This window comes from Rana temporaria, chromosome 13, assembly GCF_905171775.1.
Source record: "Rana temporaria chromosome 13, aRanTem1.1, whole genome shotgun sequence".
NCBI lineage: Eukaryota > Metazoa > Chordata > Amphibia > Anura > Ranidae > Rana > Rana temporaria.
Window position 1 is genome coordinate 97,886,457 of NC_053501.1, and position 21,677 is coordinate 97,908,133.

The following is a 21,677-nucleotide window of genomic DNA, read 5'->3' on the forward strand; positions in this document are numbered from 1 at the left end:
AAGCTTTGTGGATCTGCTTAAGTACTCATTTGCATACGCTAGGCGGCATTTCGACTCGAAATGCCCCCAGCGGCGGATGCGGTACTGCATCTTAAGATCTGACAGTGTAAGTGTCTTACAGATGTCAGATCTTCTGCCTAACTTTGGAAAAATACTTTTGAGGATCGTTTCCAAAGTTAGGCACAGAGATACGCAGGCTGAACAGCAGTTCCGCCTGCGTATCTCTTTTGTGGATTTGGCCCTTTGTTTCTTACAATTCATTGATGTTACAGTCTACCTGAAATAATATTTGACATTAAAGCCACATTAAACCCAAGAGCAAACATTTATTATATTGCAGTTTACCAATTTTTACATGTGATGGCTGCTTTTGTTTTTCTTTTGTAGTCTTTTTTCTATGTTCATTTAGTGATCCAGCCAGCAAGTCTGTTGTTTTTCAAAAGCACAAGTTATCGTGCAGAATGTATCAGTTTACATGGATAAGCCAAATCATTCAACACTGACAGCGATGCTTAAAATGACCAGCTTAATTTATTCATGTAAAACCTTTATCCCAAATGGAAAAAAAACAACTGTAACTGATTTCAAAATGTGAACTGAAATTTGGATTCAACTTGTTAGTGTATTTAAATCTGTTAATATATTTACCACTCCCCTCCCCCAAACAGACAGTGCTGCTGATTGCTGTACCTCTTGTTCTCATTCATCCAGAGTAGCGTCTCACTAATACTGGAGGCGTGTTACTGGTCAGATCACCAGGTGAAAATGAGGAAAAGCCAAAGAAAACGGATGTAGCCACCACATCTAATGATTGCTAATGTGAAAAAAATTAATTTTTAGTTTTAAGAATTTTAGGTCGCTTTAGGAATGACACTGCACATAAAAGGCAATGCTTAGGAATCTTGTTGGAAAAAGGAAGTCCTTTCTATTCCTGCGGTGTAATGGTCACCAATCTACAATTTCCGGACAAGGAAGGAAAAATCCAGAGCTGGGAGATCTTCTGTGCTCCTCCTACATTACTGGCTGATTTCTTTGTCATTCACCGGTCTACAATAGACTCAAGAAACTGATCAGCCCCCTCCCTTCCTCTCCCCTGTGCTCCTGTTACTCCCAATCAGGATGGCAGAAATGAGTCCATTGCTGCAAAGTCAAGTAAATCTTCATAAACCACTTACAAATGTCACACCACCAGTTCTCAGCCAGCTTCACAAATTACCACCAACACTTTTAGAGAATGAGGAAGTCCAATAATTAGGGAGAATTTTGAAGGCATCTTGTTTTACCTTATTTCCAACAGGAGCTGTGATGGTGAAGTTACAATTCATGTTTGGACTGTAGTTCCCTGGGTATCCCGGAGATGTGAAGCTGCCTTGAGAGTCAAAGAAGGATCCTCCACACTGCACTGTAAGAATATAGATATAATCATTATAGTAAGGAGATTCATAATAGTACATGACATCATTTTATGTTTATGTGTATACTGTATATACATAGTTCATCCTCCTTTTTTGGAGTTCCAGGTTCCTCTTAGGCTAGGCTAATTAGGGCCAATGGAGCAGTGCAAACAATTTTGATTTAGGATTTAGGATTAGGAATGTTATTAAAAAAAGACTAATGAACTGGGGGAAAAAGCAGAACAAACAAAACAGATGATGGGGAACAGAAAGAAAGCAAACATTATTCCTTAAATAAAAATGTTAAAAAGCTTACCATCTTTGTTCTCTCCAAGTAGATTGTCCTGAAAAGTAAATGTTTTGTATCAATATCTTATTTCAAATGAAATACAATAATAAGAGATAACAAGTCTTGGCCGCAAATCTTCTACACCCGGCAGAGCCCTCCTCAGCCCTACTGGGAATCTCTCAAAAGTGAGGTAACATCCTTTCTTAGACAAATGTTACCACAACAGTCATCATTGGAAGATTTTACCGTATTCCCTGTTCTGTTCACATTTATAACATTTTGGATTTCCCCTCACTTTCTGTCCTAGTGGCAATGGCCTATACAAAAGTCAAATCTCCCTACAGTGGATCCAAACAGTAATAACAAAGTGTTAAACTCTAAGAGGATTCCTAACCCCCCACCACTTTATCCAAATCTAAGGGGAAAGAATTTTGGTTAAAGTTACACTTAACTACTAACTAATATTGGTAACTTATTGGATGTTATACTTTTCTAAATATAGTTTTGACCTGTCCCCTGTACTGTTAATGTCAGCTCATCATCTCACCTGTATTTGTGCAGATAGAGGTAGACTGGTCACCAGCCCCGTCACACAGCCCAGAAGCAGGAGGAAGACTTTTTCATTCATCTTGTTCAGAATTCTCCTTCACTGTAATGTGAAATATCTTCTCTCTGAAGCTTGGTTTGACACCCATCTTCTCTATCACCTTTTATACAGGTACCAGAGAAGATCTGACCAATCATGAGACAGGAAACCAAATTTCAAGAATGACCTAGGTGGACATGTATGGGAATTAGAACCATATAATTATTTTGTGTGTGACACTATGGTCATTATTATCTTATTATTATCTTGGTGTTCAGCTGCCCAGCTTGTAACTGATTGTCATGGTCTCCTGAATATTGTCTATAATTACATAAAAAGTCCTTCATCATCAACTGATTTTTCCAGCTAAAATTTAAATAAATTGGGACTGGCAATGTAAGTTTTGGATTCAAGGTTATACCCAGTCTATGAGATAATTCATCACTACAGTGCCATGAGAAATTATGTTTTGCAAAATGCAAAAACCCATAGTATACTAACAGAGATCATTTCTCTTTTAATATGAAATTTGATTGCATTAAATTAAAATTTGATTGCTTAAAGTGATATTAAAATCTATAATTTTTTTCATTAAAAAAAATAAACATAGTTACATAGTAGGTGAGGTTGAAGTCCATCCTATGTGTGTGATTATATGTCAGTATTTCATTGTATATCCCTTAATGTTGCGGTCATTCAGGTGCTTATCTAATAGTTCTTTGAAACTATTGATGCCCCCTGCAGAAACCACCACCTGTGGAAGGGAATTCCACATCCTTGCCGCTCTCACAGTAAAGAACCCTCTACGCAGTTTAAGGTTAAACCTCTTTTCTTCTAATTTTAGTGAGTGGCCACATGTCTTATTAAACTCCCTTCCGCAAAAATGTTTAATCCCTATTGTGGGGTCACCAGTACGGTATTTGTAATCTGAAATCATATCCCCTGTCAAGCGTCTCTTCTCCAGAAGGAATAAGTTCAGTGCTTGTAACCTTTCTTCATAACTAATATCCTCCAGACCCTTTATTAGCTTTGTTGCCCTTCTTTGTACTCACTCCATTTCCAGTACATCCTTCCAGAAGACTGGTGCCCAGAACTGGACACCATACTCCAGGTGAGGCCCGACCAGAGTCTTGTAGAAAGTGACAATTATTGCTTTAATCAAGTTAATCCCCTTTTTAATGCATGCCAATTTTCTGTTTGTTAGTTTCCATCCTAGATTTCCTCAGAGTTTCACCCCCTAGTGAGTAGCTTGCATTCATATTTTTGCCACCCAAATGCATTATTTTACATTTTTCAACATTAAACCTCATTTGCCATGTAGTTGCCCACCCCATTAATCTGCTCAGATCTTCTTGCAAGGTTCCCACATACTGCGGAGAAGTTATTGCCCTGCTTAGCTTAGTGTCATCCGCAAATACAGAGATTGAGCTGTTTACCCCATCCTCCAGGTCATTTATGAAAAGGATTGGTCCCAGCACAGAACCCTGGGGGACCGCACTTCCCACCCCTGACCATTCCAAGTATTTCCCATTTATCACCATGCTCGGAACTCGCCCTTGTAGCCAGTTTTCAATCCATGAACTTATTCTATGGTCCTTTACTTTGTACAGTAAACATTTATGGGGAACTGTGTCAAATGCTTTTGCAAAATCCAGATACACTACATCTACGGGCCTTCCTTTTTCTAGATGGCAGCTCACCTCCTCATAGACGGTTAATAGATTGGTTTAGCAAGAATGATTCTTCATGAATCCATGCTGATTACTGCTAATGATACAGTTTTCATTTCTAAAATCTTGTCCTTATCATCCCCTCCAAGAACTTGCATACTATTGATGTTAGGCTAATTGGTCTGTAATTCCCAGGGATGTATTTTGACCCTTTTAAAATAATGGTGCTATATTGGCTTTTCTTCAATCCAGTTGGTACAATTCCAGTCAGTAGACTGTCAGACATGTTATACTTACCTGCTTTGTGCAGTGGTTTTGCACAGAGGAGCCCAAATCATCCTCTTCTATGGTCCCCAGCCAACGCTCCTGCTCTGTGTGTCCATTCAGTCATAGAGCCATGGTTCGGCCCCACCTCCTCCATCTCCTCATTGGCTCACTGACTTTGATTTACAGCAGCAAGAGCCATTGGTGCCTCACTGCTGTCTCAGCAAATGAGGGAAGTCCTGGACAGCCAAGACTCTCGTGCAACATCGCTGGATCAAGATGGGGTTTAGGAAAGTGTTAGGGAGTCTGAGGGGAGCTGCTGCACAAAGTTTTTTTTATTTTAATGCATAGAGATAAAAAAAACTTCTGACTTTAGAACCACTTTAATTTGGTTAAACCTGGTCTTCACCCTAGTGCTGCCAGGTCTAAGTGCTAACCACTTTGACACTGTGCCGCTCTGGAAGTGTAGCTGGTTGCTAAACATTGAATACTATCTATGTCTACTGGCCATGCTGCTGCCTTCTTGGAAAACTCAAAACTGAGAGGAGACTCAAACAGCCTCATATTGTAGTAATACATTTTTCAGTAAAGCAATCTTAAAACCAATACATATTGCACTATCAAGTCAAGAAGGAGAATGGGTATATAGCCAAGCAGAGAAAGTCCCAGAACTAGTGGATCCAAGCCAGTGGCTCCTGTTGCTGCTAATGGACCAGCAGCCACCAGTGCAGGGGAGGCACTGGTAGTTCTGTCTGGAAAATGTGACTCAACACATGATCACACTTTGGTTTATGATAACATATTTTCTTGTTTGATTATGAGTTTTCTGTTCCAAATGTTCCAGATGTACTGATATTGGATCAATAATGATTCATTTTAGTTTTGTAGATATATTAAATTAAATTCTATATGTAGCTATATTTTTTTCATTTATGTATTAATTATTTTTTTATTATTATCTACATTTAAATAAGGAAAAGGTTTATTGCATTAAACGGCAACATAACAGTCCAAAACAAGACACTGAAAAAAAGCTTACATCCACATAGATATCCAAAGGCAGTAATTACAGAAACATTGACACAGACAGATGCCGTGTCCACATACTCATATCAAATACAATGCTGGTATTGTGTAACCTTGACTTCATCCCACCCAAAGTGCAACAAGGGCGCATATAATCATCCTAATTTAAATGAACCACAGAACCCTATGGTCTATTTGGACACAAGAACAACCTCTGATAAACAAGATCCCATGGGCTGAAACCAGAGATGTCTAACCACAGTTCCCAACCTTTTCTATCTTACCGGGGCAACCTCGTCATGTAAAAATATGGGGCCAAATCCTCAAAAGGGATACGCAGGTGGAACTGCTGTTCAGCCTGCGTATCCCTGTGCCTATCTTTGGAACTGATCCTCAGAAGCAGTTTTCCAAAGATAGGCAGAAGATCTGACATCTGTAAGACACTTACACTGTCAGATCTTAGGATGCAGTACTGCATCCGCCGCTGGGGGCATTTCGCGTTGAAATGCCGCTTTGCGTATGCAAATGAGGACTTACGGAGATCCACAAAGCTTTTCAGCTTTGTTTTTTCTGCGTAAGTTGACGTTTGCATACGTAAAATTAGGGATGCTTTTACAAAGTGTAAACTAGTTACACCTTGTAAAAACAGACCTTTTTTTCGATCGCCGCGATTTTTTTTAAATTTTATTTTTCGGCGCGTAACTTTTTTTTTACCCGACGAAACTTTATTGTCCCGTCGCAATCCACAAAGCCCGGCGTAACGTAATTTCGCGCGCTGCCCATCGGGAAAATGATGTCACGAGCATGCGCAGTACGGCCGGCGCGGGAGTGCGCCTCATTTAAATTGTCATCGCCCCCTGCAGAAGAGGACCGCCTTGCGCCGGAGACATTTAAGTTACACGGCCGAAAATTTCTAGGTAAGTGCTTTGTGGATCGGGCACTTAGGTAGAAAACTTAGTAACTTAAATGGTAAAAGTTAAGTTAGGCTAGGTTTTTGTGGATTTGCCCCATGGTGTTCTAGAAGCAGAGCATTACCCACAGCAGACACCCAGTGTTCAGGGGGATCAGGGGATTTCCACAGTATTAGAATGAATCTGTGGGCGTGGAAAAGGGCCCTTCCCATTGCTATCCTAGAGTATTCATCCTCAATGACTTCCTCTAAAAAATTTAAGAGACAGCATTTGGGGTCCAATGGGATGCTTACCTTAAATACCATGTTTAATGTATCTACAACCTGCCCCCAATAGTGATGACATTTTGGGCAATGCCTTAATAGATGGATTATGTCGCCGTGGTCCCTTCTGCATCTTTGGCAAGATGGCTCCATACTGTATCCCAAAGCTTCGGGGGAGTGTAGTGAGAGCGTAGGAGAATGTAATTTCGAGAGACCTTCTGGGCCAGGGAGCAGGTTACCACAGCCTGAAATGCCACTTACCATTGATCACCTCATCGAACCTAGGTCTCTCTCCCAAAGCAAAGTCTCTTTGCTAGGGTGGCCTTTGTGGAACTCAGATAACAATATGCTATAACACATAAGGCCTTCAGAGTTTTCAGCCATTTTGATGAAGTTGAAAATAGGGGGGGGGGGGATTTACCATTTCTGCATGTCCCCCTGTGCCCTGACTGCATGTCAAAATTGTAAGCAGAAAAACTGCATATGGGTGGGTAGCGACTATACGTTTTGCAGGGAAGCAAAAGGTAACAGAAAAACATCCTTAAAAACCTGAGACATTGAAACTATCTCACATGCCTTCCACCGAGCGGCATGCACTAACTTGGCTTGTTTTGAATCGTTACCGTTACGCCATATCAGGCTATATTTTGTATATCCAGTGACATGTTGTAGGTGTGGTTACTTCAAAGTACCAGTGCTATTTAAATTTAGAGGCAGATCAGAGTGTAGTTAAACTCTGATCTGTTGATATGTTCAAATTGGGTCTCTGTCTCAGCTTGCCTGTGCTGTGGGCTCATTCTGTTGTGCTGGGGTGTTATTTCCACCCCAGGGCAGTAGGTGGCAGCAGTGGAGTCAAGGTTTGGGTGCTCTTCCCCAGCAGCCAATCAGGAGGGTTGAGCCTCGCTGTGCATGCTGGGAGAGGGTATTTATGGAGCAGACGCCATTAGTTCTGGGTCTTCTTCTTTAAGTGTGGCATCCACCTTTAGGGTGTCTGCACCACTGCACCCTAGCATTATGGCCTACCGGGCCGGGGCGTGCGTGCCACGTGGATATCCTGGTTCCCGGGACCATGCTGGTCCGGAACATTTGAGCTGTGGCAGGGAGCCCAGTGGCAGACTGGGTTCCCAATTCTGAAGATCCCAAGCGGAAAAGCTGTTCGGTGGGGAGTCTATCTGAGGAGAGCCAATGAGAGGCTGGCGATCCAATAGGGTCTCGACAATCCACTGGGGATCGAGGTATCCGGACACTGGGAGGCTGGTCAATTGTCAGTCGGTACCTGAAAGAAGTTGAAGGAGATCTAGGCGTAATTCCACCAAGGAGGGTTATCTCCGTAATCACAATCAGGAGGGCCTGTGGCAGAGGTTACTCACTGAATTCATTCCAGGAGGGTCTGTGGCAGAGACTTATCCTCAAAAGTTCGAGCGATACACTGGCTGCCAGGTCAGTGAGAGAGGCCTGTCCGGGTACGCTATTCCCACTCAAGTAGGAGTGGCGCAAGAAGTGTTACACGTGAGAGCAGGACTGTTTCCCTATTGCTACGCCTGAATTTGCTATGCTCCTTCTTCTTTCAACGCTACCTTCTTCACCACAAGCTTTATTGTTATTACCCCGCTGGGTAATAAAGAGCACAGCAAAAGACACCTGTTGCGGACATTCCTTTACTTCTGCTATATGCACCATCCACCCCTAGGAATTCGCAGAGCCACGAGGTAAATTTGCCACCCAAAGCAAACCAGCAGCTCCTCCGGGGGTAGTGCTACATAGGTATTTAGCCTTGTTCCATTATTTGGTTTAGCAAAACTAAGGGCCTCAAGACCCTCTGAGATGGAGTCTCTCTGGACATGGGCCAGTATAATACGAGTCATGGAGGGAATGTGATCTTTAATAGATTGTGTAGACGCAAACCCAGGGCCAATAAAATGCTGCAGTTGCGCAGCTATGTAATAGAGCCATGTGGTTAGGAAGGGCTAGGCCCCCTATCCTTAGGCCATTGTAAATATTCCAATATGATTTGTGGTGTTCACTTTCCTTATAGCAGAGTTCTAAAGATGGAATTTACTATTTTAAATGTTTTTAAGGGGGCAACCGTTGGGGAGTTGTTCATTTGGACCCCCCCAGTCTTTGAAAGGCAGTGAGGTGTGCATTTTCCACTAGAAATATTTTGTTACGGAATTTAGTTTACGTCCGAATATACATTTATTTACTTACACCCAAAATTTGTTTTTAATAATTTCGTTAAAAATGCATTCGTCTGAAAATCCGAATTAATTAAGGTTGAATCTGTCATTGAAGGCCCATGGTGTTTGTCGAATGTTCTAAGAAGATTCGACAGAGCAGCTAAACTGTACGACGCCGCAATTTCCGGTCGAATGTTTCGCCTACAAGCTATACATGAATAGTAATATTGTTTGACTAGTAATAATTATAGTTATAAATTATTATTACTAGTCAACCAACATTCAAATTCTTCTATAGCCTATGGGCCGAGCATTTGACCGGAAATGTAAGATTGCAGCGTCGTATAGTTTATCTGCTTGTCGAATCTTCTTAGAACTTTCGACAGACACCATAAGCCTTCAATGACAGATTCAATGTTTTGTAAGTTTTTTGCTGCTTCGTCGAATCTTCGTCATTCATGTCAAATGGTCTACCCCAACACTGTCTCTATAATGTCAAATCTTTTCTCTCTATGTCGAATATTTCCTCTTTATGTAGAATAATCTTGGACTAATAGAGTTAAGGTTAGGCACATTCGACCGCAGATTCGATTGACACAGATTGCTATTGTCAGCATCATGTCGAATCTCCTATCTATATCGAACTGTTGTAGCAACGAAAATGAAAATAAAGCATTTTTTTATGAGGGATCTTTCGGATTTCGGATTCTGTATGTTTGTTTTTGTTTGTTAAAACGATAACAAAAATACCCGAAATTCGGACCAAAATACATTCGGATGAAAACGAATGCATATGTCTATTATCCACATATACTAACAGTATATAAGATAAGAGTCTGATAACAAGTTTGGACTTACTGCACAGTGCATGAGAGTGAACATTGTGATATGCTCCGTAGGGGAGTTGTGTAATGGGTAGAGAAGCTGGGGCATCATAATAATTTTAATGAGATTTGTCTTACCTGCATTTGACAATGGCAATTTATTCCAAATTTTTATTTTATCACAGAATTTGTTTAGCAGGGAGACGTTTAGTGAACCATACTCAAAAGGAGAGGAGGTCACATAGAATCCCAAATACTTAAATTGATCTGTTATAGATATGGGACAAGTGGGGGCAATTGGTTGTGTAAAATCACTATTCAGTAGGAGCAGTGCTGATTTGGTCCAATTGTTTATCAATTCGGAATATCGGCCAAAGTCTAGAACAGTGTCCGTGATACTTTTTTTATTTGCACTAACATCCAAATTTTCAGGACAAACTTTTTTTTAAATTTGGTTTGGGTTTTCCCTTAATATTAATACCAGACCCAAAAGGCCTGGTAATGGACTGTAGGGGAACCCATGCCGATTTTTTTAATGACTTTATCTGTATTCCCGGGACCCGACAATTCATCATAGCCGCGAGTAGTTGTAAATGACTTTTTTTCCTTTATAAATGTCATTTTGTGCAGGGACACAGGAAAAATGCACCATTTTACAGGCATCCTATATACACCCCCCAGGTATGAAATTTAAAGGAATATTTCACTTTTATTGTTTCATTTTAAGCATTATTAAAATCATTACTCCTGAAAAGACGGCTGGTTTTAAAACTTTTTTTGCATTGATACATGTCCCCTGGGGCAGTACACAGGTCCCCAAACACTTTTGATTTTTCACATTTGTGTCCCATAGACTTTAACAATGTTCACGTGTTCGAACAAATTTTTTGCCTGTTCACGTGTTCTGCTGTGAACCAAACCGTGTTTAGCTCCTCCCTACTTTTAGGGTATGTCTTGTTCTTCAAGGTCCAAGCAGTACCCAGGAGTACTGCTTGGACCTTGAAGAAGGGGACATACCCCGAATACTTGTCCTGAAAAATTATATGTAAGTGCAAATAAAAAAAGTATCATGAACAGTACTTAATTTTCCCATAATCCTGCTAGAATCAACTCAAGTATATTTATAAACATTTGTTATGCTTGTAGGTTTTTAAGCCCAAATTTACTATCAATTAATTAATTCAACCTTTTGCCGCAGAGCGTACGCATATATGTGGCCTCGGCCTTCAGGGGTGATACCGGGATGATGCTTGCAGCTGCAGGCATCATCCCAGTACTGTTTTTTATAGCGGGCAGTTGGCTCTTCAGAGATAACAACCAATGCAGCTTAAATCAGCTCGGCTGTTATACCGGAGGAGCGAGAGGGGACATCCCCCCTCCCGCCACTCTTTCCGGGCTTCCCGTCCCACCGGGAGACCCGGCCCACTTCCGCAGGCTAGAGAGAGACTGACACAAAGCCGGAAACAGCTTAGTTGCAGTCTTTTCTCTGTAAACACGCACGTCACTAATTCTAGCACTAGAACTCCTCTGTGTCTCTAACCTGGTAACCATTTTTTTTTTTAAAGCGCCACCTATGGAGATTTTTAGGTACAGTAGTTTGTCGCCATTCCATGAGTGTGCGCAATTTTAAAGCATGACATACAGCGTAACATCATCCTTCACATTATACAAAAAAATTGGGCTAAATTTACTTTTTCGTTTTTTTTAATACATGAGTGTATTTTTCCTAAAAAATTGCATTTGAAAGACCACTGCGCAAATTCTGTATAACATAAAATATTGAAATGATCGCCATTTTATTCTCTAGATTCTTTGCTAAAAAATATATTTAATGTTTGGGGGTTCTAAGTAATTTTCTAGCAAAAAATACAGATTTTAACTTGCAAGGAGCAAATGTCAGAACTAGGTTTAGTCATGAAAGGGATTTATTATCATTGCATGGAGATACAATTCTGTACAATTATTGTATGTACATAGATAAGGTTAATCCATCACAATTCCATCAATTGGTTTCATCTATTTAGGTATTTCCTAACTTAAATTTAGTATGCCATGCATTTTTCATATACCGCATAGATCACACAGTGATCGGCAGCATCTGGTAGGATGATTAAAGGATAATACCCACACTGCTGGACAGGTATTTACATCCCGGAGGTTGCTGTTAATTTGTCTGAGGAAGGACATACGTTGCTCTCCGAAATGCATCTCCCATGATTCTCTGCAATTAATCACAAGCGGCAAGAGACTTACACTGCGATTCTGTGAAGAGGCGTCCTTTCCAGCCAGCACTATCAGCTTCTCCCCGGGTGGTTGGCAGTTGCCAGGTGAAGTCGGCTTTTTGGATCCACTGGTTATGGGACTTTCTCTACTCGGTTATATGCCCATTCTCCTTCTTGACTTGTAGGTGCAATATTTACTGGTTTGAAGATTGCTTTACTGAATAAAATACACTATATTACCAAAAGTATTAGGACGCCTGCCTTTACAAAGCGCATAAACTTTAATGGCATCCCAGTCTTAGTCCGTTGAGTTCAATATTGAGTTCGCCCACCTTTTGACCCTTTGCAGCAATAATGCCCCGTACACACGGTCGCTTTATGTGATGTAAAAAAACAACGTTTTTAAAAACGTCATTTTAAATGACCGTGTGTGGGGAAAACGTTGTTTTATGTCTTCTGAAAAACGACAAAAAAAAAATTTAAGCATGCTTCAATTTTTTGTGTCGTTTTTCAAAACGTCCTTTTTTGTGTCACAAAAAATCACTGTGTGTAGCTAAAACGACGTTTTTAAACCCGCGCATGCTCAGAAGCAAGTTATGAAGCTAGCTTCAATGGAAAAGAGTGCTGAACGTAACCGCGCTTTGCTAGAGCATTTTGAAAAAACGATGGTGTGTAGGCAACGTCGTTTTTGAAAATGAAGTTTAAAAAACATAGTTTTTTTTTTAACTTCACAAAAAATGTTTTTTTTTTTCATAAAAAAAAACAACCGTCTGTACGCGGCATAAGAGTTTCAACTCTGTGAAAGCTGTCCATAAGGTTTAGGAGTGTGTCTATGGAAATGTTTGACCATTCTTCCAGAAGCACATTTGTGAGGTCATCCACTAATGTGGACAAGAAGTCCTGGCTCACAGTCTCTGCTCTAATTCATCCAAAGGGTGTTCTATCGGGTTGAGGTCAGGACTTTGTGCAAGCCTAAGGCCCCGTATACACGACCGAGTTTCTCGGCAGAATTCAGCCAGAAACTCGATCGGAGCTGGATTCTGCCGAGAAACTCGGTCGTGTGTACACTTTTCACCGAGGAAGCCGACGAGGAACTCGTCAGGCCAAATAGAGAACATGTTCTCTATTTCCTCGTTGTTCAATGAGGAAAGTTGGCCCGCCGAGATCCTCGGCGGCTTCAACACAGAACTCGACGAGGAACTCGATGTGTTTGGCACGTCGAGTTCCTCGGACGTGTGTACGGGGCCTAAGACTTAAAGGGTCACTAAAGGATTTTTTTTTTAGCTAAATAGCTTCCTTTCCCTTACTGCAGTCCTGGTTTCATGTCCTCATTGTTTGTTTTTTCTTTGAAGTAGCTGTAATCCTTCTCTGATCTCCACACTTCCTGCTTGTATGGCTCCTTATGAAAAAACTCATGCGAGCTTCTCACTGTGGTCCATGATCAAGAAGGTGTGATTACTGTGTGTCTAAAACTCCTCAGAACCAATCAGATTCATTTTAAAAACAAACACTGCCCTGTGTTTGTTTGTTTTTGTTCTGTGTGTCTCTGTACTTCACAGAAACATGAAACTAGTTTAAAAAACGAAACTAAACTGCAGGCACATTATATGATTGATTTTTATCTATTTTTAATCATTTTTAAAAGGAATCAGTTAACTATTATGTCTCTATACCCTGTAAACAGTCATTTCAGCAAAAAAAAAACATTTTCCTTTACTGCTCCTTTAAGCCGCGTACACACGATCGAAATTTCCGATGGAATAAAATGCGATGGAATTTTCCATCAGAATTCCAATGAAGTTGACTTCCATCAGTCTTGCATACACACTGTCAGACGAAATTTTGACCGTCCAAAACGCGGTGATGTAAAACACTACAGCGAGCCGAGAAAAATTAATTTCAATGCTTCCGAGCATGTGTCGATTGATTCTGAGCATGCGTGGGTTTTTTTCTTCGGAGTTGCACACAGACGATAGGAATTTCCTATCGTTTTTTTCCATCGGAAAAAAAAACATGTTCAATTTCTAAATACTGACGGAAAAAAGTCCGATGGGGCCTACACACGGTCGGAATTTCCGATGAAAAAAGTCCATGTACGCGGCATAAGACTGGGATGCCATTAAAGTTCATATGCATGTTAAGGCAGGCGTCCTACTTTTCGTAATATACTGTATTACTACATTATGAGGCTGTTTGGCACCTCTCTATCCCTTTGTTTTTTACTGAAAATGATGCCACATGTTTATGCCAGGAGCAGCACTTGAGGCCCCCTACATCCATTCGAATAACATTTATAAAAAGGGTATTTCTTTATAGAATATTTTAATATCACCATGACAGTGCTATGGACTGTCCTAGAGAATAAAATTGGATTTATGCACTTTCCTGTAAAATCCATTTCTTTGAATTTATCATGAAATACAGAGCAGCTATATTAATCTTTACTCATAAGGGTTACGCACCACCTATAGGTAATTGGACACTGGCAAAAAAGACAAGCCACACACCTTAACATAGAGGGGAAGGACCAGGGCTCAAGTCCTGCGGGAACGTGTGGGAACAGAGTTCCTGCACTTTTTTCACAGCAGGAACTCAGTTCCCTTTGCAGGACTAGAACAGCCGAGCCGCCCGTGCCAATCCTTCACTAAGTGACGATGCCCAGCTTGAGTCACTGTCAGCGGCAGGGGAACCTTAGTAATCCTTTGTTACTGGCTGCTTCCTGTATATGGATTCATCAGATAGTGTGTGGGTATTCCGTCACTTCCTCGATGCCGCAATGTCTCCTGGGAGCTTTTGTCATTGTTCCCAGGAGACATTGCGAAGGTCTGCCGCGAGTTATAGTGGGATTTAGAAAGAACTTGCTACCCGATGAATCCATATACCGGAAGCGGTCAGTAACATAAAGAATTATTAAGGTACAGTGGATCGAAAAAAAAAAACATGCGGTTTAGTAATTATGCATATGAGCGTATCATTTTTTTTTTTTGGTGGGGGAGTGGATCTTGGGTGGGAGTTCCCACACTTTTTCCCCCAGGACTTGACCCCTGGGAAGGACCTCTGTGTCCTGTGATATACTCCAAAAATAATATTTTACAGGTAAGTTCAAAAATCCAATTATCTCTATTGTACATCACGGGATGTGCCCCGTCCATGTGACGGTGCCCACTCAGAATCCATCTGGTCCGTCCTTACAGTGCTGGATGGAGAGGAAAGAAAGCAGTGAGGATTTCAAATTCCTGGAATGGTGGAGGGGCTTGCAGGAGCCCTGACAGTTCAGGATTGTGGGAGGGAAGTACAGCGGGAACAGGGGGTTGGGATTGCGTCCTGTGTTAGGTCCCCTTTAATGTTTTCAGGAAAGGTGAACTATCCCTTCACATATAATTCTATTCTTTATCTCCCATGTCTAAAATTTCATTTTTTTTTGCCTTGAAGCCTGGAAATGTAATCCATAGCCTTCTTGAAAAACATGTCATTATATGTCAGCTGTAAAAAATCAATTCTACTGCATACAAAATTCAACTGGATATTACTAAGCAGTGTGACATAATAAAATGAGAAAGTCACAAAGTCATTACAAAAAATGTAAAAAAAAAAAACAGATGAACTCAGTTACGCACAACCTTACCTTAGTAATGACCATGTGACCACATGTAACATGATTACATACTAATAATAGTAATAGCTGTGAGCTAAAGTAAACCTTTGAATTGTCCATTCACGCCAAAGAAACAGGTTAATTTCACTGGCCCACCCACTCTCACCATATGGTCCCCTTCTTCAGGAAAAACACAAGAGGTAGATATCTATAATGTGAATCATAACTGAAATACAATTACCTACATCAATACATTTCCATATATACAATGGGTATAAAAAACAATCACCCCCCTTTAAAATAATTACATTTTGTTGCTTTTCAGCCTGAAATGAAGACAGACACAGATTTTTGTTTTATCCAGCTGTATTTACTCAGTGCAACTTATAATATCCAAGTGAAAGATATAACACCAACATGTCAGAAAAAAATAAACAAATTCAAAAACAGAATCACTGAGTGGGAAAAAGACTTGTACTGTTTGCACGTGTTTTTGAGAATTGCTATTTTGCACGGATATTGTGCACAGAAGAATTGTTTGCACCGGATTGTCACTATTTTTATTTGTGTAGTTTTATGAAGATTTATTCACAGGTTTGTATTATTTATTTTCACTTATTTATTTTGCACTTTTGATGATTAATGCACGTTTTGTATATTTAGTCTTAATAATTTTTTAGTAAGCGCCCCCTTACCTCCCCCATTTTTTTATTGTTATTAGTGTGTGAACATTCATCAGGTGGCTTCTACTTATTATAGTTTTGTTTTTTCCAGTTATTCCACCTTTGGTTTGCGCATTAGTACCCCCCATTTCTATATATAACTTGCATATAAGCCTTGAAATTTAACACTTTTGGTTTTTCACGTTCGTGTCCCATAGACTTTAACGGTGTTCGCATGTTCGCACAATTTGTTCTGGTGTGAACTGAACCAGGGGGTGTTCAGCTCATCCCTTATCAGTAGATGCCAATATTTAGTTAGTATGTGTTTTACCTGCTTGTGTTGCAATGATGATGATGATCTTAAGAGTATCATCTTTTTTTCAGTTCTCTTTGAGAGAATAGGAGATCCTGACGTGATTGACTATATGCTCGTTTGTAGGCTCATTTGAGGGAGGTTTAGGAATGGCCTCGCTCAAGGAGTCTTGTCCTCAAAATGTTAGCTTCTTTTGGAAGCAGGCATCATCTGAACAATTCCGCCTAGCCCTCAAATACTGGCTGTAGGGAATGTAGGCCAGTAGGGGTTTAGGGTGAAAACTTGAGGCATGAAGTAGCGAATTGCCTGCTATCGGTTTGCGGAAACGTTCACTAGAGAGGTGACTATCAGTTTGTTTTTGGATGAGAACATCTAAAAAAGTAATTTTGGTAGTAGGGTGGCACCGATTCTGATATTAGTATCGGAATCAGAGCTGATACCGAGCATTTGCAGGAATACTTGTACACCTGCAAATGCTCTTGATGCCTAGTCTGATACTTGGACTCAGGGATGATCGGAGCTGTGGTGGGGGAAGTTATAATCACGGATCTCCCTGTGTGTCTTTCAAAAAAGCAGCTAACAGCCACTTCTCCTCTTCGCAGCTTTCAGCTGGTTTATTAAAAACCACACAAGGAGATCCGTGATTATAACTCCCCCCACCGCCGCACCAAACCTTCCTGAGTGTCCCCTGTATCCTCCTCTGGCTCCCTCTGTGTCCTCCTCTGTGGGCTCCTCCGGTCCCCCCTGTCCTCCTCCAGCTCCCCTCTGTGTCCTCCTCTGTGCTCCTCCATGGGCTCCTCTGGTCCCCCTCTCCTCCTCCGGTCACCCTCTATGTGCTCCTCTGTTTCAGGATCGAGAGCGGAGGAAGGAGCCTATATTTACTGGCTCCTTCTTTTTCTGAATAGACAGAGTCAGTGATCACTGACTCTGTCCACTCATAACTGAGCATCGTAAATCATAGATAGAGGGGCCTCTGTCTCCTGTCCATTCATGTTCAGTGCAGCTGAGGCTGCTGAGAAAAGGACTGGGGAATCTCTATCCTCAATCCCTTTCCATGTCTCAAAGGGGAGATGTCATAGGTCTGTTTAGACCCCTGACATCTCACCAAAGTTCCCCTACCCACCAATGGGGTTAAATAAAAATTAAATAAAAAAGGAAGCATTGTAATAAATAAATATTTTAAAGTAAAATTGTAAAAATAATAAGAAATAAATATGATAAAAAACTGACACCGGCTGTCCACTCCCCCCCCCCCAAAAAAAAACTACTGGCTAAAAAAGTGGTATCGGTGCAACCCTTTTTGGTAGCACTCGATGACATCATAAATTTTAGATTGAAATAATTTGTATTAATTGGTGTAATTAATTCATTAAGAAAAAGCTCTGATCCATCACATACTACGAATATAGGTACCAGTTGGCATAGGCCAGGGCACAAAACGTCCCCATGGCCTGAAGGAAGTGGCCCCTGTTAAATGAGAACATGTTGTGTTTAAGGAAAAAATCTAGGGCATGTAGAATGAATTTGTTATACTGATATTCATGCTGTCCGATTTGTGTGAGAACATGGCGTATAGCTGCGAGGCCCTCGTCATGAGGAATAGTACTATATAGGGCCTTGACACCTATAGTATAGGAATGAGCCGAACACCCCCCCGTTCAGTTCGCACTAGAACCTTCGAACGGACCGAACATTGGCGCGAACATTTAGAACCCCATTGACGTCTATGGGACTCGAACGTTCGAATTCAAAAGTGCTCATTTTAAAGCCTAATATGCAACTTATTGTCGGAAAACTTCTCCTGTTTCTTCTTTTCTTCCTTTACAATATGCGTTTTTTTGACCTGCGTGGAAACTTTGAAGATTGGAACGGGAGTCCGTATATCTTTTTAATTTCATAAACATCCAGTGCAGATTGGGATGTTTTTAGTTTAGTGTTCATATTTATAAACTAAATTTTTTTTTTCTTTTTATATCTACGGGATGCTTTAGATGTTCAGTGGTATGTATTGTGTATGGACAATGGATATTTAACAACTATAATATATTTTTTTCCAATGAGTGTTTTTCATTTCATTCATTGGTCCATACACATTGCAACATTTTTTGTTTTGATTTGCCTGCGATCCCATAAGGACATGTGTTTAGTGTATGTAGACATAAGTTGAAGAATAGGTGCCTGTTGGATTCACCGAACAAACATACTGCAATATAGCAATATAGACATCGGTAAGATACATAATAACTTTGACACCTTCACATTCTCATGTCTACTCACTATATCCTAACATGTCAATATGGGAATTCTGGAATAAAATTGTAGTTATTACCATTTTTTCGTTAAATCCGGGATATTTAATTAATTTACTTTTTTGAATTTTTGAACTTTTCGGTTCTTTTTATTATGCCCGAGATTTTTCTGTTTGTGGTCACAGCTATTTAAGACACCTGTACAACTTTGTTGGTGTCACAGCCTGGTTTATGTGCCAGTTAGGATATTTATGTCCTCCTATATACTATATACATGTGCCCAATACCTAGGGTTGAAACAGAATTACGACCATTTTACTGGCCCCGGTTTTTCCCTCCTAGCATGCGCTATTGGCTCATCAACAGTTTAATTTACGACCATCGGCTAATCAATAGCCCAATTTACGAGCATATATAGGTGTCATTTCTTGTACCTTTTTCGATTTCATCCTGTCCCATCCTTTCACCATGTTTTATTAACTTATTAATTTGTTTGGTGACAAATATGTTTGGGTATTTTACGAGTAAATAATACATGGTATAAAATACAAGGTTTAGAAAATAAAATACAAAATAAAAAACATTAGAGGTGGTAGAGGGATTATTCAACTAAGGCTTTTTTCTACATTCACTTTTATGTTCCTTCAATTATTGAACTATGGAGGTACACGTATACACATATATATATATATATATGTATATATATATATAGTTAATGTGGTAGGTTTGCCTACCCCCTCTTTTTCCACTTTTTGCATTTATTGCGGTTGGTGTTGTGCTCTTTTCACAACATCACATATTTATAGTTTATTTTTATTTGTTTAATTTTTCACATGACACTACTAATCACAAATGTTTTCACTTGTTCATATTATTATTCACCATATCATTTGAGTTTTTTCCCCATTTATTTCTTTTTGCACTTCTTAGACTATTTAGGTTTAATTACCACTACCTGTGCCATTGGCTATGGCTACATATATTAATCACGGTAGATGTATACACATGATATTCACCTAAACAGGATACATATTGTTGTTTTTCACATAATGGCGTTTCACATTTAATAAGTAGTGGAGAAACCCCTACCTGTATTCACAAACCATATTTATTTTCAAACTTACTCTATGTATGTATTTAATTATTTTTGTGGTTGCCTGTATTAATTTATATGTAACATATATCTATTCTTGCATTGTGGTTTTATTATTTATAACCTTAGTCTATTCCTTTTAATACATTTTTATCACCTGCGACCTGTTCTATAAAATAGAAGGTCTTCATGACCTCCACTACAGCAGGTTTTTATTAGTCCAGATTGGAGTGCTTTGGCAGTCCTTAATTGCATTTTCAATTTCACCTGTTTTTGATCACATGTCTGGAAAGGATTGATATATGTATTAGAGGTTCATTTTATGAAAAATAAGCTACAAGTAAACACTGAAGTTAGTGTGAAACGCGTCAGCTGTCCTAGGTTCCGTTGCTGTGACTTGTAGTGCATGTTTCTAGTTTTTTTTACATTAAAGTTACGTTGGATTGGAGTGCGGCTGTCCTGATCATCTTTTGTTCTTATAATCTTTGTGACCCTGGTAGTTCCGCCACTGGTGCCAGTAGTTTTTTTATTTTTGTTTTATTTTTTTACCATTTTACTTTATTTTAATTTTTTTTACAAATTTATGTGAAATATCACACTTTTGAGACAAAGAAATGGACTTGAGGACACATTCATCAACCCCCTTTTATGCAATCTCAGCTGCACAGAATGAACAGGGGTAGCTTGTACGGACCTTCCCATTCATTCATAAACGGAGGCATAGTAAACACAGTTTACTTTGGTTCAGCTATGAATGAATAAACAAAAAAAAGTGAGTGATCGGTATCATTCACTGATTCTATTCATTAAGTCAAGACTCCATCCTGACAGATTCTCTGTAGCAGCAAGCGAGAGGTAGGACGAGGAAACCCAGCAGCACTGTGGGGACAATGGGGGCCAGGAGACAGCACACAGGAGCCCAGGGCAGCTGAATAACAATAGGGAGGTGGCAGGAGCAGCATTTGGATGAACCAATGTCCTCCATTTCGCTTCTGCAGCTGCTGAATGTATGCAGGAGAGAGCAGAGGAGAAGCGGGAATTCATTAGCTACATGGAGGATTGGCTCCTCTGTATGCCCCTGCCCCCGCCACTCCCCTATCCAGGCATACAGGGAGGCTGTGTGGACCTCCTGGTATCCCCATGGGGCCGGGTCGCAATGGCTACCCATGCAACCCCTGTAGGTATGCCCCTGGGCAGTGCATTTCACAGGGGATTGGGCTGAAACTAATAAATTGACTTAATTTTACTGCAATGCTCACTTTAAGTCACGCTGAGGAATCAGAAACTATGTCACTCGAAAATAATAACAGAGATGGATTAATTCTTTAATATAGTTTATTTTGAAAAAGGAAAGGAAAACATCAGATCAGACTGTCATATATATCCCAATCACCCCCTCAAAATAATAAGTAGGGAAATGGAAAGATAAAGAATTAGGAATTATCACTATAGGATAAATGTAACCACCATGAAACCAGAGGACGCCAAAATTAGCTCCCCTATTCCTAACCAAGCCAATCAAAATACCAATCAAATGGGAAAACAATTCAGAAATATTATTTTGTATTTTTAAATGTAATTGCAAACAATAGCATGATTCGATGTACATTTAATCATTATATATATGTTTACAAATGTGTGAACTTTTCTATACGTGTTCCATCAAATTCCCATTGTGTCCTGTAGTGATGTCGCCTTCCTTCCAGAACCGGTAGATTTTCTCTTTGTGACATCAGTTGCTCATTTATTGAACTGTAATCAAAGAGAGGTCAATGTCAGCAAACCTTAAAACCATATTTAAATAATACCTAGCCCTTATTCTTTCATACTTTCTCATTGATCTATAACAAAAAAATAACAGAAATACATTTACATGGATTTGTATATCCAGTATCAATGGTGTATACTCAAAAAGAATCTGCCCATACAATAAACGATGATTTTTTGAACATTGTTGGTTGATTGCTTGTTGGTCTTTATTTTGATACGCTGAATTTTATTAACAGATTTTAATATCACTAGAGGTCATGTGAATATCATGTCTGCTTAAAGCGGATGTCCGCTGAAAAAAAAAAATTAAAAGCCAGCAGCTTCAAATACTGCAGCTGCTGACTTTTAATATCAGCACACTTACCTGTC

The 21,677-nt window shown here is 39.9% G+C and overlaps 1 protein-coding gene across 1 annotated transcript in view; it reads right to left on the reverse strand.

Moving 5' to 3' along the window:
* LOC120920692 (cubilin-like) overlaps positions 1-21,677 on the reverse strand; it is a 135,643-nt gene that overhangs the window by 12,810 nt on the left and 101,156 nt on the right. The window contains exon 24 of the mRNA XM_040332905.1: positions 1,284-1,402. Coding sequence (XP_040188839.1) covers positions 1,284-1,402 — 119 coding nt within the window. The remainder of the gene's footprint in view (positions 1-1,283; positions 1,403-21,677) is intronic.